The 15,413-nt window shown below is 37.8% G+C and overlaps 2 protein-coding genes across 2 annotated transcripts; one reads left to right on the top strand and one right to left on the bottom strand.

Annotated features, from left to right (window-relative positions):
- Positions 1 to 2,034: 2,034 nt before the first annotated feature.
- LOC137728783 (arabinosyltransferase RRA2) lies at positions 2,035 to 4,212 on the top strand. The gene is made up of 2 exons (XM_068467548.2): positions 2,035 to 2,334; positions 2,914 to 4,212. The coding sequence occupies exons 1-2, from the start codon at positions 2,155 to 2,157 to the stop codon at positions 4,024 to 4,026; spliced, it is 1,293 nt and encodes a 430-aa protein (XP_068323649.2). The 5' UTR covers positions 2,035 to 2,154; the 3' UTR covers positions 4,027 to 4,212.
- Positions 4,213 to 4,437: 225 nt separating this feature from the next.
- On the bottom strand, positions 4,438 to 7,633 carry LOC137728784 (uncharacterized). The gene is made up of 7 exons (XM_068467549.2): positions 7,528 to 7,633; positions 6,840 to 6,936; positions 6,548 to 6,717; positions 6,416 to 6,455; positions 5,910 to 5,987; positions 5,014 to 5,139; positions 4,438 to 4,899 (listed from the first exon to the last, which is right to left on the bottom strand). The coding sequence occupies exons 2-7, from the start codon at positions 6,873 to 6,875 to the stop codon at positions 4,783 to 4,785; spliced, it is 567 nt and encodes a 188-aa protein (XP_068323650.2). The 5' UTR covers positions 6,876 to 6,936; positions 7,528 to 7,633; the 3' UTR covers positions 4,438 to 4,782.
- Positions 7,634 to 15,413: the final 7,780 nt, after the last annotated feature.

Raw genomic sequence — 15,413 nt, forward strand, 5'->3', positions numbered from 1 at the left:
AAGGTTATAGACCCTATATTCGATCTTTGACCAACAGTTGACATTTGGTCAATGGGTCTCAAATCATTCTAGAACGCCCTTGGGGATGTGTTTTATGTAAGTTATGTGTTCTATTGATAAGGATTCTAAGATGTGGTTTGATAATTGTTCTAGGTGCCGATCGTTCGTGACATCTCGATGTTTGTGCTAGGGAGTTGTAGCGTGGACTCCAGGTAAGTGGGTCTTCTTCCTTTTTATACTATGTGTGTATATATATATATATATATGCTTTACGGTTTCCAGAAACATTTTTATATGAACTATGCTTTGAATGCCATGTCGTGAATGAATTATATTTTTAGTATTTCATTACTATTGTTATGCATTATATGAAATGATGCTACGGAGACTCAGGTAAGCTTCAGGTGAGTTAGTATGTGAATGATTGGTTACATTACATTGTTATGCATAGATGCACTTAGAGCTCATTATCCTGCACCCCGATGTTAATGCTCCCGCCGGATACCAGGGCACAGCCTTCACGTGATCATTCACCTCCTGCACCACACGCTCACCTTGGATTGAAGTCTGGTGCCATCCTGTCATATAAACCACAATAGGTGGTTCCGACTCGTAGGTGACACGCGATTCATCGCATAGCCTTCACGTGATCATAGCAGCGTACTTATTTACACCCAGCCTGTCGTACAGACCACATTAGGCAATTCCGACTTGTGTGCAGGCATAGGTTGATAAGCTATAGGTTCAGCCGTACAGGTCACTTAGGTGACTCCAGCTGGCATATTATTTTACCTTGATTTTCACACGTGGCTTACATATTTCAGTGTTGAAACGTTATGACATGGCATACTTGGTTTTTACTATCTTTGTGCATTGTTTTACGTATATACGTAGTATTATTTTCTAGAAACTATACGGGTTTTACAGCGAGGAGTTATAACGTTTTCAAAAAGTTTTTATTAAAACTTTATTTTTTGCCCCTCCAGGTTTTAGCTACTGAAAGTTCGTATCAACGAGGATTCTTAGCGAATCTCAATATAGATGGCTACCTCTGAGGGTATGATCCTTACCCATACTATTGTACTTTACTTATGCTCTGACGTCACATGTGAAATGGGTTCATTCCCACTCACAGCGCACTCTTTTCTTTAGGCACTTTTAGGTTTAAATTTATTCACATTTTCCACATCACTATACTTTATGGCTTCGACACCTTCTAGGTGTCGGCCAACACAGCTCAATTCGGAGTCCTAATGGACATTCCGGGTTCGGGTGTGTCAGCAATTGACGATGTGCGAATAATAATTTTGAGTTTAAATCTCATAAACAACTACTGTTAATTTCAAAGACATCTATTGAATTAGATAATTTATATTAGGGTTTAGTTCAGATAACTGCCCAACGTTTAGGGATGATTCCAAATTGGTCATAATCTTTTAAAACATTCCAAATAACTACCTAAAGTCTTAAAAATGGGTATTTGTTAGGTTCATTAACGTTAAGTGATGATAACTGACAAATATTAAAGCGTGTTTTAACTCTCAAGTTATCTATAAAGTTTCAATCTCCAAATCGACGCATTTTAGCTAAACAAATTTAGCATTAATTAAAAAGATTCAATTTAGGAGATTAAAGCTCTAAAGACGGCGTTGGTGAAAACCAACTTTAGTTTTTGACCATCTCATCATTTAATGGTTTAACGTATTCACTTATGTTACTAAAGTCCTAGCTTAACACCGAAGGTCTAACATATGTCTAATTTTTGCATGTTAGTTAATGATTTAGGTTTTAAGAGGTCTTAGGTTTGATTGTCACCAAAAGCGAATTTGAATCATATTATTGGTAGTTATTATGAGGCTTAACTCACTCCTCCAATTCCTTAGCATAAATAATATTGTTTGTTAAAAAAAATGTTAAATACTAATTTAAAATCAACCCAATATTTAGTTAATTAACTTTGATTAAAAGCCTCAAAATTAATTTAGTTAATTAACTAAGTATCATTTTTCCATTGCTCCAGTCAACCACTGTTTTTTTTTTTTTTTAGACAAAGTCAACCACCGTCTGAAGTTAAAGTTAAACAACAGCAACTTCCCCTCTCTGCTTGTCTCTCTCCTCCCTCTCAAAGCATAGCTGAGAAGAGAAAACAAAGGCATGGCGGTGGTGAGTCGCAGAGAGAAAGCGCAGTCTCTCAGAAAATCGAAGGTCGGCGCCGCCATAGCAGTTGGAGTCCTTCTCGGCTGCGTCTTCGCCCTCTGCTTCCCCAGTGGCTTCCTTTCCATTTCCAATCCGGCCGCCATTCTCAATCGCAACTTCGCTAAATCGATCGCCCAGGTTCCTTCTCGTCCTTCTTGGGTTTTTATACTTATCTGTTTGGGTGATTAGTGCTTGAAATTTTTTATAATTTTAAATGAATGGGTGATTAGCGATTGGGATTTAGGCAATTCGATGCGAAATGATGCCCGATGACTTGAGCTTTGGATGCATTGACTTTTGATTCAAACCCAGGAAATGTAATTGATTTGCCTGTGCTCAGAACTTGACAAATGACGGTGTTTGGAAATACTAAAGCTGATAATTTGACATGCTCAAAGTTTTGTTTTTCGTTTAATAAATCGATATCAGATTTGTACGTGTTAGGCATAATGAGGAATAAGCTTGATGTGAACTATGATGCGTGTTTTCAAACCGGCTTTCATTTCCCATTTGGGCATTTGTTTGAAGCTTTGACATGAGGTCGAAATCGTTTATGCGTACTCTTTAACATAATCGTTGGCGGTTCATATAGCTCTTCTTGCACTACGAAATCAAATAGCTAAGCACATAACAGATGGTTTAATATTTTCGGGTGCAATTTGCGGTTCTTAAAGATGTTGATGTTGATGTTGATATTTTTAGTTATTTGTGCACTAGGTTGGTTCTTCCCTGTGCGAGTCATCTGAACGGATCAACCTGTTGAAGTCAGAGTTTGTTGCAGCATCTGAGAAAAATGCCGAGTTGAAGAAGCAGGTTAGAGAATTGACTGAAAATATTCGGTTGGCTGAGCAAAGGAAAGATCAGGCAGAGAAACAAGTTCTTGTGTTGGGAGATCAGAAGAAAGCTGGGCCTTTTGGTACCGTCGAAGGCTCACGAACCAACCCCAGTGTTCTTCCTGATGAATCAGTGAATCCGAGGTTAGCAAAGATTTTGGAGAAGGTTGCTGTTAACAGAGAGCTTATAGTTGCTCTTGCAAACTCAAATGTGAAGGAAATGTTGGATTTGTGGTTCACTAATATTAAGAGAGTGGGCATATCTAATTATCTGGTTGTTGCTTTGGATGAAGAAATTGCCAGATACTGCAAATCGAAAGATGTTCCAGTTTACATGAGAGACCCAGACAAAGTCATTGATTCAGTTGCGAGGACCGGAGGTAACCATGCCGTCTCTGGGTTAAAATTTCGTGTTCTGAGGGAGTTTTTGCAGCTCGGGTATAGTGTTCTTCTGTCAGATGTCGATATTGTGTACTTGCAAAACCCTTTTAATCATCTATATCGCGATTCGGATGTAGAGTCCATGACTGATGGTCACAACAATATGACTGCTTATGGTTACAACGACGTCTTTGATGAGCCAGGAATGGGTTGGGCTCGATATGCTCATACAATGCGTATGTGGGTTTATAACTCTGGTTTCTTCTACATTCGACCAACAATTCCTTCAATTGAGCTATTGGATCGTGTGGCCAATCGACTCTCTAAGGAGCAGGCTTGGGACCAGGCAGTGTTCAATGAGGAACTCTTTTTCCCCTCTCATCCCGGGTACGATGGACTTCATGCTTCCAGGAGAACTATGGATTTCTATCTCTTTATGAACAGCAAGGTCCTCTTCAAGACCGTGAGGAAAGACGCTAAACTGAGTAAGTTAAAGCCGGTGATTGTTCACGTTAATTACCATCCCGATAAGTATCCTAGAATGTTAGCAGTTGTGGAATTTTATGTCAACGGGAAGCAGGATGCACTGAAACCTTTCCCTGATGGTTCAGAGTGATGGAGATTGTTCCCCCTAATCATACATAAACTCAGGACATTTTTACTTTGTGTTCAAAGGAATTGTAACGTAAATGTCCGAAAGTCATACTTTGTGTTCAAAACAATATCCTTAGAGTTGTAGGATTTAAGGCCAATTTTTGTATGTTTGAAATCGTTTTAAGAATTGAAATCCTGTGATATCATATTTACGCTTAGTATTTTTCAATATTCTTAAAAATGCCAAGCACTAATCTGGCGGTGAACAGGGGCTAGTGCCTAGACGGTTTTTTTTAATTTAGTTAAGTTTATTATATAACGTATTAATAAGCGTTTACTTATACTTAAAACATACATAGTTGTGTTTAGGATACATAAATTGCAAAGTAAATATAAATTATAAAGCACTAAAACATATTGAAAACATGGGGAATAATCATATAATGAATGTTAATTAATTGAAAAATAAAATGTCAAATAAAACTTATCTATGTTCTGACTAGCTGAAAGCTGCGATCTAAGACATTTTGTTAAATAAAGCAAAAAAAGTTACAAAACTACCTAGCTCGCCTAATCAGGTCTAGGCGTCCTTTCTTATTCTTTTAGACGCCTAGGACTAATCACAGTGGTGCCAAGCCACCCAGCGCTTAGGCGGGAACTTAAAGAACACTGGTGCTACATCTTTATCCACAAGTAGGAATTTTTCTGGAGCTTTCAACTACATAAAACAACAGCAGAGTGATTACAGACCCGAACTGAGTGATGGAGGATTAGGACTTCAGCTGTCTCTGCTCGGCGTCTTTGGGTCAGTGTCTTTGCCTTTACCTTCCAAAGAGTCCTTCACAGCTCTCAGATCAGAAACTGCATCTGCACCATACTTCTTCTCTAGCTCATCCTGTTCCATTGGCAAATCGATGTTGTGAATTCTTTCTTTCTTCCAGAAGAAAAAGGTAAACTGAAGGAAAATAGGGACAGAGGATAAAGAAAAACTAGAGTTTAGATGACTAACAAATATGCTGTCGTTTTCTTCCTTGAGTTTCTCAATTTGCTCAGAAAGCCTCCATATATCGCGTGGGATCTGGGCAATCTCGCTCTCAAGAATCTCTGCGGTTGCTCGTAGTTTCTCACATTCTTGCTGGAAAGTAATACAAAACCAATATATCATATGAAACACAACAATAATCGAGTGAAAAAGTAACTCCTATATCAAATGCGAAGAGTCAAAAGTTCATCATCTAAGAAAGAAGAGATACATTACAATCAACGCATGAGAAACGCAGAGTAACAGAGCTTAGAATGTTTTCTAAAACAGCTTTCAGCTGAGGTACCAACTCCTGCTGGTCGGGTAAACTAATCTACTTATACGGTACCATAATTTTAAGGCTAACACAGAATTAGATGGAGGAAAGTTTGATTTTTACGGATTAAATTCTACATTAGTTTCTAAATCATGATACCAGGAATGTGAAAGGCAAAAAAGTTCAGGCCTAGGGAACCGTGAATAACAATATGTACTGAACTTATCCGATATCTGAAACTTATCTCATTTCCTTTAAATTTTGAGTCTCCACTCCATGCATTGCTTACATCCACGATTAAGAGTTCAAACCTAAAAGAAGGTTCTTGCATCGACGGTTAAGAATTCAAACGTCGTTGTACTTCTTATCATCCCCATCAAATCCTTGAGACACATAAGCAAGTTCTTGCATAGAAACCAAGACAGTGTTTTCCTAGAGTGACAATTATTGAATACAGAGATCCAAGTAGTGTTTGACACCTTATATACTGTATCCTACTGACGTCGAAAAAGGTAAGAAAAAAACTCTGTTCACAAAATATCGCACCCTCTACTGCAAGGGAAAAAAGCTAATTAACGAATGAAATTATGAAATCTCTATATATTACCTGTCTGCGTATTCTTGACCTCCTCGCAGCTTCCCTGTTAGCCAGTCTTCTTCTTTCCATTCTCTGTTCATAATCTTCCTGTCAAAACAATAGAAATGAATAGAGGGGAGTACTGCAAGGGAGAGAACAATAGTTGCATTGGCATATACCAGACACCATAAGTGAATAGCGAGGAGAACAGAAAGGAACCGAAACATTGAAAGTTTCCGAAAATGATAACTAATACCAAGGATGATAGGTTCAACTGTGCAAATGAAGATGATAAGAGCATCCTCACTTCATTTGCACATTTGATGTTGTACAAGAAAAAGAAAAGCATTGGCGAGTACGCTGAGCAACATAGTATGCTTGAAACAAGATCATAGCTAGTAAAGGGAACACACAAAAAAGAACTGAAGGATTCATGAAATCAACTGGGAAAATACGAATGTATCCATTTATTAATGCACTTCACATCTCATACAACCATCAATTTATTGAGCATAAACTTAAGTAGAATGGCATACTCGGTTCTTGTCTGATGAGTCCTCACCCCTGCTTGTAGCACTGACGAAAGGAAACAATGCAAAACATGAATAGACTTGCCAAATAAAAACATGTTACTGAAGGCGTTGATCATAGAGACAAATTAACAATACCTTTGAGAAGCACCATCACAATTATTTCCAGAAATACAAGTTGTCTTTTCGCCTTCAGCAACTCTTTTACCTACGAAATCCGTACGTACTGAGCCTCCCTTGTATATTATCAATGACTCTGTGTACTCATCGAGAATCAGTTCTTCTTTTTGCATTTCGAATGCCACAACCTGGTCATTTAGTTTAATTGGTTACAAAATCAAATGTATTCATCCATCAATATGCAAGTAAGTTGAAGGTGCATAATGATCTGGAGAGAGAGGGGGGAGAGAGATAGGGAGAAAGAGAGCACCTGAGTTGAAGCTGCACTGCTTTCCCTAGTCCCCATTTGTTTGGAAGGTATTGCAAATTTGCAATCCTGCTGGTTATGAACTCCAATAACTAAAAGACTGAAACAAGAAAACAAACCTAAATTAGCAAAAGCATACATCTCCACTTGTTCATCAGAGTTAGAGCTCCATTAAACAAAAACAAGGGGGAGAAAAATGGGTTCTCAATTGAACACAGAGTTCTAAGCAAGGGGCTTGTAACTCAGCTGACTAAGAGTATTTCCACCTGCACCCGACGTCCGAGTTCGAATCCCCATTTCCCAATATCGATTGTATTAAAAAAAACACAGATTTCTGAGTTCAAATGCCCATTCTTTATTTATCGCGGGTAACTTTCATAGAATTAATCTTGCAATTTAATTTTAAAATAATTGCTCTAAGAGTTTAAGCTAATCAAAAATAGCAAATAAATAATAAAAATAAATGAAGAATTAATTGAATTAATAACTGCATACATTGGCATCAATTTTCTGACACTAAATTCATGATTCTCAACGGGTAAATTATGACTAAGAAATTCAAGAACCACATACCCAATTGAATTTAATTATAACTAACAATTTAGCGCCATAATTTAGTTGCAAGAAAGCTAGAGAGAGAGAGAGAGAGAGAGAGAGAGAGAGAGAGAGAGAGGGAGAGAGAGAGAGATACCTGTGGCTGTTCTAGCTGTGGCGCCAAACGAGAGAGTGCCGTGAGTGTGGGTTTTGTTGGTTTGGTTCAGACTGTAGACCTTGGGCTTTTATACAGTGGACGATATGGGAACTGGAGCTTTCCTATTCGAACATGGTTCAAATACGACGGTTAGGATTTCTTCTGGACGATATCTACGGTTCAGAATGGTTTCGTTTCCACCGTTCTATTTCCTTCTACTTTCCGTATCTTGTCCTGTGACGATTATAAAATACACGTCGCGAGTCCCGCCCTTTTCTTTCGTTTTTTCAATTTTTTTTTTTAATGTTGTTTTATTTTTCCGGCTCTCATTCCTTATCTTACAATGTTTCATAATAATTGAACATTTTACATACGCAAAAAATCAATTAAATTGTCACTTAATAATACAGTCAAGCGGTATTCATCTTCACTTATAATAAAAAGTTTTAGATTCGATTCTTGTTAAAGGCCAATTTGAATTATATTATTGTTAACCTATTGTACGGCTTAACCTACTTCTCTATTCTCTTAGTGTAGATAATATCGTTTATTTAAAAAACTCAATTAAATTAACAATTGTTTATTAATTGACGGCGTCCAAATTTTAGTTTTTAACTAAATAACATGATTCATCTATTTATTGAATAACTTTAGATGAATAAACGATTTCATATTTAGTTAATTTCTAACACATTTGATTCTTAAATAGTAACTTTAAAAATAGACGATTATAGTCATCCTACAAAACTTTAGCTTGAAAAGAGAGTCGAAAAGTGACATACCCCGACCGAGATCGGAGCGTGCTGGCCGTCACACAAAGGTGACGTAGCCATGTGCACGTGCGGAAGCTAATAAGTAGTAATATAAAAGTACGAATAATTAAAAACTAGCATACAAGTACTAGAATAGGTGCTAGTTAGTGCGATACACATTCAGAGCAGGTCTATAGCAGTCCAAATAAAACGACAACAGTAGTACGCCCGAAGGCGACCCTACAATGTGGCATGTCTGTCAGAACGCCGGAAAGCTCTCAAGGGAAACCACCGCAACGGCTAAGCAACTAGAACCTGGAGGGGCGCAAAACAAAAGCGTGAGTGGGCAAAAACAAAGCTCTTTGAAAACCATTTCATAAAATACATTCTAACCCCTCACCGTAAAACCTGTATACTTCCCAGAAAATAACCATATGTACGTATGTATAGATATGCCCAACATGCTCAAGGGTATGCCAATCATGCTCAAGATATGCCATGTCAAAACCTCGTAATGAAATGTATGTGCTCAGGTATGAATCATATCAATAACATAACATCTGGCAGCCGGAGTCACCTAACGTGACCTGTACGGCTGCATATAGAGTTCAATCTCAAACTCAACAACTGAACCTGCCCACGAGTCGGAACCACTCTATGTGGTCTGTACGACAGGCCTGGGTGTAATACACATATACGCTCTAGTGCTACGATCACGTGAAGGCTGTGCGAATAATCGCGGGTCACCTACGAGTCGGAACCACCTAAAGTGGTCTGTACGACAGGCCTATGCACCTAGCTTGGATCCAAGCTGAGCGTATGGTGCGGGAGGTGAACAACACGTGAAGGACTGTGCCCTACTCTGGGCGGGAGCACTAACACCGGGGGTGCAGGTTATGAGCTCTCTAAGCATCTCTAAACACTATGTAGTGCAATCGTTAATTAACGCTTACCTGGCACTTACCTATGCCTCCACAGCACCCACACATAAATATATATGACATATGCATATGTATATGTATGCCACAAGTAATGCATGCAAAGATGCATAAACGATAAATAATAAAGTGCATGGCAATAGGCAAATAACCCTTTTTAATTCAATTTCTGGGAATATAAATGTATATAGGTATATACGGAAAACAAAAGCCCACTCACTGGTATGTAGAAGGGTCGTAGCCCCCCTGTCTCGCGTGTGCACGCTCGTCCTCTGGGTACGTGTCACCTAGATGCGAAACAACTATAAAAACGTTAACTTTAAAGCACATAACCCGTTTCTCGTAATAACTTCTCATACATTGCTCAAAATGGACAAATGAATATACCCACGTGCTCTACACAACCTCAGGATCACAACCATATTTTTAGAAAAAATTTTGGACCCCGCACGCGCCCCCACGCGCCAGCACAGGCACGGACCTACGCGCCCCCACGCGCGGCCACGTGCCAGGCACACTGACGGTGTCAACAGACGCCGTCAGGAATATTCCGTCAAACTGACGGAATATTCCGTTAAATCTAACCGGATGCCGTCACTGCCGTTAGGAATATTCCGTTAAACCTAACGGAATATTCCTCTTTCTTCTCCGATCGACTCTCGCCGGACTCCGGTCGCCGGAAAACTGGGAAAAGTTTAAACTCACTAATCTCCCTCGTTTCTCAACCAATTCCTATGATTCTTGGACCAAAAGAAAGCCCTAAACTAGTAGAATCACGTTGGACCACTTTTAAAGGCTAAAAGTTACGCGATCATACCTGTCTCAAAACTCAAAAACCGGCCAACTTCGAACCAGGCTTCCCGACGTCCAAATTCGTCCAACGAGCTACTCCGACGCTCCTGGGAACCTCACCAACACATCTACAAGCTTCAAAAGTCCAAAAACTCAATGTATAAATTTTGCATGAACAGTACTCAATTCGGCCATTGTTGAAACGACGTGAAAACGCAGTATTCCTCACCTGAAAATGGTATGGTTGTGCTCGCCTCGACCTCACGAGTTGAATGGTGTCTTTGGTTCCCACGATCTACTAAGATTTGGGTGCTTTTGTGTGTTGTCCGTACGTTACAGAGAGAAGAGGAAGGAATGGAGCTCGGGGAACCCACAGAGAGAGAGAGAGAGAGAGACAGTGTGTGTGTGTGGCTCTCAGCTTGCCAACACCACACAAAGTAACCAAAAACAATAATACGAAAACCAACTAGGGGTAAAAGGGTCCTTTCCTAAGCACATTTCCGATACTTTCGGGACGGGATGTCACAAAAAGTTAAAACGAAAAGGTTTTTAATGAAGAGTGAGGATCCTGGGGATTTTCAATCACATCCGTTCATCGTACATCGTGCATAAAAAATCATTGTAAATTTTTTTGTTTAAAATTGAATAAAAACAGTACCTGACAAAAATTAGCCGCACGATGTACGATGAGCGGATGTGATTAAATGATTTCCGGGATCCTTACAAAGAGGATCCCGGCAAAGATCCTCTCTCTTTAATGAAGAGGTTACTTGAAGAATAGTAATCTATGATGATAAATAGAATATTTAGAAATATTGTTGTCTTCTCAATGTTGTCGTTAAACCATCTCTAATTAATATCTTTGGGAAATAAGCATAGTACATTGTGTCACATTTGTTGATGATATCTCTATAAAGTATGTGCGTATACGTCATGAAGTTTAATGATCAAGTCTTAGATAGGTTCCTTAAACGGAAAGTATTGAAACTCAAAGTGGTAGTAAAATCAAAGCTATCATATCTTATAGAGGCAGTTTACGGTTAGAAGGACATCGCATCCTAAGGAGGTGGTGGAACGGTGTTTCAATCCAGAGGAAGCCCGTATTATTTTATGTATGCCGCTTAGTCATTTTGGATGTTCTGACCGTCTCAATTGGCATTATACTCAGGATGGGATATATTCGGTGAAGTCTGGATATTTGGTTGCCCAAGAAATGAACATGAATGGGGAGCTCGGGCGTAGGGGTCAATCAAGCTGCGATGCCACTAAGGATACAATTTGGATGGCAGTATGGTGGTTGAGGGTTCCCCCTAAGTTACGCCATTTTATCTGGAAGGGGTGTAAATGTCCTAGTAGTTCAGAATATTTTAAGGAGACGGGGGATTCGATTAGAGACTTACTGTCCTTTATGTGAGGACGAGGACGAAACACAAGTGCATTTATTTTTCAGGTGTCCGTTCGCACGTGTGTTTTGGTTCAGCTCCCGGCTGCAACTGGACGTGGGGACGGTGGAGGGTGGTGACTTTTTGCAGTGTTGGAAAGGATTGTGTAATAAATATGGTGGGGAGAAGGAGTCGGACCAGCTTTTGCGGTGGATAGTATGTGGACTATGGAGGATATGGAAATGCCGGAATAGTGCAGTTTTTGAGAAAGTGGTTTGTGAACCGCGTGTTGCGTTGGACCTTTTGCATCAGCAATGGAGGGAGATAAAGGACAGTAGGTGGGACAATGAGCAGCACCATTGCAGACAGCAGGTGGTCGAGGGAGAGACGCATAGGAGGTGGGTGAAGCCTCCTTTTTGCACTATTAAGGTGAACTGCGATGGGGCTTGGTGCAAGCAAACGAGTAGGGGTGGCATTGGATCGGTTGCTAGGGATTTTGCTGGGATCTTTCAATGTGCTGGAGGTATGGGAGATTTATTAATTATGTGGCTCTAGTTTGATGGCGGAAGCGAAAGCAATGAGATTGGCACTGATGGCTTGTGCGGAAAAGGGATTCGAGTTTGTTTAGTTGGAGACGGATTCGAAGGTCTTGGTGGAGATGCTAAATGGAGTCTTGGCTCCGGAGGCAGCAATGGAGGGTATCCTATGGGATATTCACCATATTCGACAACCATTGAGTTCTGTTGAGTTTTTATTTACTCCTCGTGCCTATAATGAGGTTGCGCATCATGTGGCTTCTTTTGTTATGCGTATAAGAGGAATCATTTGTGGAATCGCATTGAGCCGAAACAGTTGTTTAATATTCTGGCTTCTGATGTAAATATTCCAATTTATCTTTAATAATATTTACTCTTCAACAAAAAAAAAAAAAAAAAAAAAAAAAAAAAAAGAAAAAGAAAGAAAAGATCGGTGTATGTTGTCTAATTCTAATTTAAGATCTAAATTCTGAGTCGTTTATATTGTTGTGTCATAAATTTACACCTTTAATACCTATGTATGTAATTTACACTTTTGTTTGATTTCGTCTCAGTTAAAGAAATATATTACAAAAAATAAATTGATTTTAGTCTCAGTCAAAGTGATTCTAACTTAATTAATTGAGAACATTTATCTTTGCAAACAAGTTACAAGTTCAGTTCTTCCCTTTTTCCGATATTTGCTTGTGTCAAAATGTATCCATAATTTGGTAATTCATACATGCAAGGTTGATATTATCTACACTAAGTAGGTGTGGGAGTGGGTTAAGTTTCATACTTGCTAGGCTAGTCATAATGATGTAGTTTACAAACCATCTCTTTTTTTTCCTACATATATTTGATTTGTTTGAATTTTAACACGTATTTGTTTAATAACGAAAATTTTTTGCTCACCTTGTAAAAAATTTCTTAAGCTAGCTGATACTATGAAAAATAAAGTATCAAGTTTCTTTGTTTATAATGATTTAAATCTTTAAGCTAGCCCACCTGGCGAAAAATTCCCAGCTTCTCCATTGCCTTTGACGAGAATCGAACCTAAAACCTCTCACTTACTAGTAAAGAGGAATACCACTAGATCATAGTATTAAGTGACAATCTATTTAGAATATTAAATTGTGTTATGCATGCTTAGTCATCAATATAGCGATCAACATGGAAACATTATACATAATTAATCTAATGATTTGGATGAGTAGAGACAAGTATATATACTTGATGAGTTGATATTAAAACTATATATTTTACCCTATTTTTAGTATTAATTTAATTGTTATTTTGTGTGAACTTTGATACTTTGTTATGTATTTTTAATGTAGCATGTTCGACTTCCTCTGGAACAAAAAATGATCAAATAGATGAATTTTGGTGATTCCAGTTGGAGGATGTTCACGAGTCTTTCAAAATGATTGTGTCAAAATTCTAGATTTTTCTACCATGTTTTTTACCGTGGCGATAAAATAAAGGTCTAGTGCGCAGCTTTCCTAAATTGACATTTTTGGACGTTTTAGGTATTTTGAAAGTCAAGATGGCATAGTTTGAGGGAAGATTCATTATGAGGATTTGTTTGGGACATCTCAAGCTTTAAAAAGAGATCTTTTGGGACCAAATCGGAGTTGATTTGATCGGTTAAAAGTCTGATTTTTTTAGAAGTCCGAATTTCAGTTTAAATAGGAAACCTTTTATTTCCTAGTTATCTTATTCTATTATGTTTCATAGTTTTTAGAATACCTTTTCTAGGTAGGTTTTATTTTGTAGTAGTATAAATAAGGTTATTTAGCCATTAGGTTTAAGAAAAAAAATGCACTTTAGAGAGAATGCACTACTTTGGAGAACTCAGTTTAGAGAGTTTTTGACGATTGAAGTTTATTTTCAAGGTGTTTTCTATCCATGCTCTTAGTAATATTTTGTTTTATGATTGTTCGTAACTAATCTCGTTTCCTAGAGCGAGACCACGAACCTTAGCAATAATATGTAGTTTTTTTTCAATTTGCTTATGATATTATGAATGCAAATTTTGAATTATTAATCACTGTGTTGAAACTATCTATTTGTCTTAGTGATTGATTACCATTAGGGTATTTAGAAAAGTAATTTCACGCAATTTTAGCGGTGGGATGTCCCTAATATTGACTAAGGCTTCTTATGATTAATATGTGTAACTTCTTGGGATAGACGACACGTCGTAAGGGTAATATGGTTTTTCAAAGGGTTTTACAAAACTTAATGAGTCTTTCATGTTCACATTTGATTTGGACATCACAAATGAGTTGCATGTTAGATATACGTTCTATATTGAAGGTTCCAAGTATGATATACTTTAGGAAAACCTAACCTTCAAAATATGCATGGGTAATTCATAAGTAATTGGAAGAACTACGTAAGATTGTTAAGGTGACAACAAAACCCAAGTGCTTAAATTGATTTTCAAAACTATTTTTTTTCCTTTACTTTACCAATTTATTTATTTGTTTTTAATTAAATTCGTTTTTACTATTTTAGGTCATAAAATCACCTTTTTCCAAACTTTGTTTTCAAATAATTAATTAAGATTTGGTTATAAATTATTCATTCAATCCATGTGGAGAACAGACTTGCTAGAGTGAAGCTACTATACTACAATTACCTTATACTCTTACAAGTATTTTAAGTATGTTTATCCCTACTTTTGTAAGTGATAAAAATCCTATCAATACTCCTTACATCAACTCACTGAAGAAAAAACCCTACATAAACGTACATGAATACAAATAGAATAAGTATATATTATTTGTAGTGCAAGGTAGCAATACTATATACACTCATAAATGTAAGTCCATGGCATGGTTGTTTCCGCCACTTTCAGTTTTCCTTCCGTTAGAACCTAAAAAGAGGGCTGTTTAACCATTAGATTTTTGTTTAAACATCAAGATTTAATGGTTAGAAAGTCCAGAGCATCTTATAAAAAACCCTAAATAAGTAGTCAAACGTAGGCACACCCATAAGCATAAAAATCAAACACATTAGCCCAAAATAAGATACTACCACCATGGGATGCCGCAATAGTTGGAAATGAATTTCAAGCTCCTATTTCACAAGACATGTCATGAGTTCGATTTATGACGTTAGTGAATCGCATGATAATGCCCAAAGAGAGGCTGAAATGTCTCTGTGAATCTTTCCGACTCTCAAAAAGGTAGACTGCCGTAACGCGGCCACTAGTTGGTAGCCTGGTCCCCTTTTTAGGGAAAAAAAGAAAAGAAAAAAAAGATACATCAGTCTTGAAATATTTCTACCAAGATAAAGGAACCGTGATGTTAAAGAAAAAGAAGAGTAATACCAATTAATGTCAATCAGTTGCCAATTCAGTGGCCATATATATATATATATATATGTACTAACTATTAATTAGCTTCCAATAATCCTCTCTTGTTTCTGTGTATTTGCCAAGAAACATGTGTCCACAATTTAGCATGATCATTCACAAATGAAGCAACAGATTTAGAATAA

The sequence above is a fragment of the Pyrus communis genome, chromosome 10, assembly GCF_041283825.1.
Source record: "Pyrus communis isolate YQ-2024b chromosome 10, ASM4128382v1, whole genome shotgun sequence".
Taxonomy (NCBI): domain Eukaryota; kingdom Viridiplantae; phylum Streptophyta; class Magnoliopsida; order Rosales; family Rosaceae; genus Pyrus; species Pyrus communis.

Excerpts from the sequence above, each read along its gene's own strand:
- LOC137728783 (XM_068467548.2), top strand. The coding sequence starts at position 2,155 with ATGGCGGTGGTGAGTCGCAGAGAGAAAGCGCAGTCTCTCAGAAAATCG. Across the intron at positions 2,335-2,913 it reads TCGCTAAATCGATCGCCCAG|GTTGGTTCTTCCCTGTGCGA; the intron begins GTTCCTTCTCGT and ends TTTGTGCACTAG.
- LOC137728784 (XM_068467549.2), bottom strand. The coding sequence starts at position 6,875 with ATGGGGACTAGGGAAAGCAGTGCAGCTTCAACTCAG. Across the intron at positions 5,140-5,909 it reads GGTCAAGAATACGCAGACAG|CAAGAATGTGAGAAACTACG; the intron begins GTAATATATAGA and ends ATTACTTTCCAG. Across the intron at positions 4,900-5,013 it reads AAGAAAACGACAGCATATTT|GATGAGCTAGAGAAGAAGTA; the intron begins GTTAGTCATCTA and ends CCAATGGAACAG.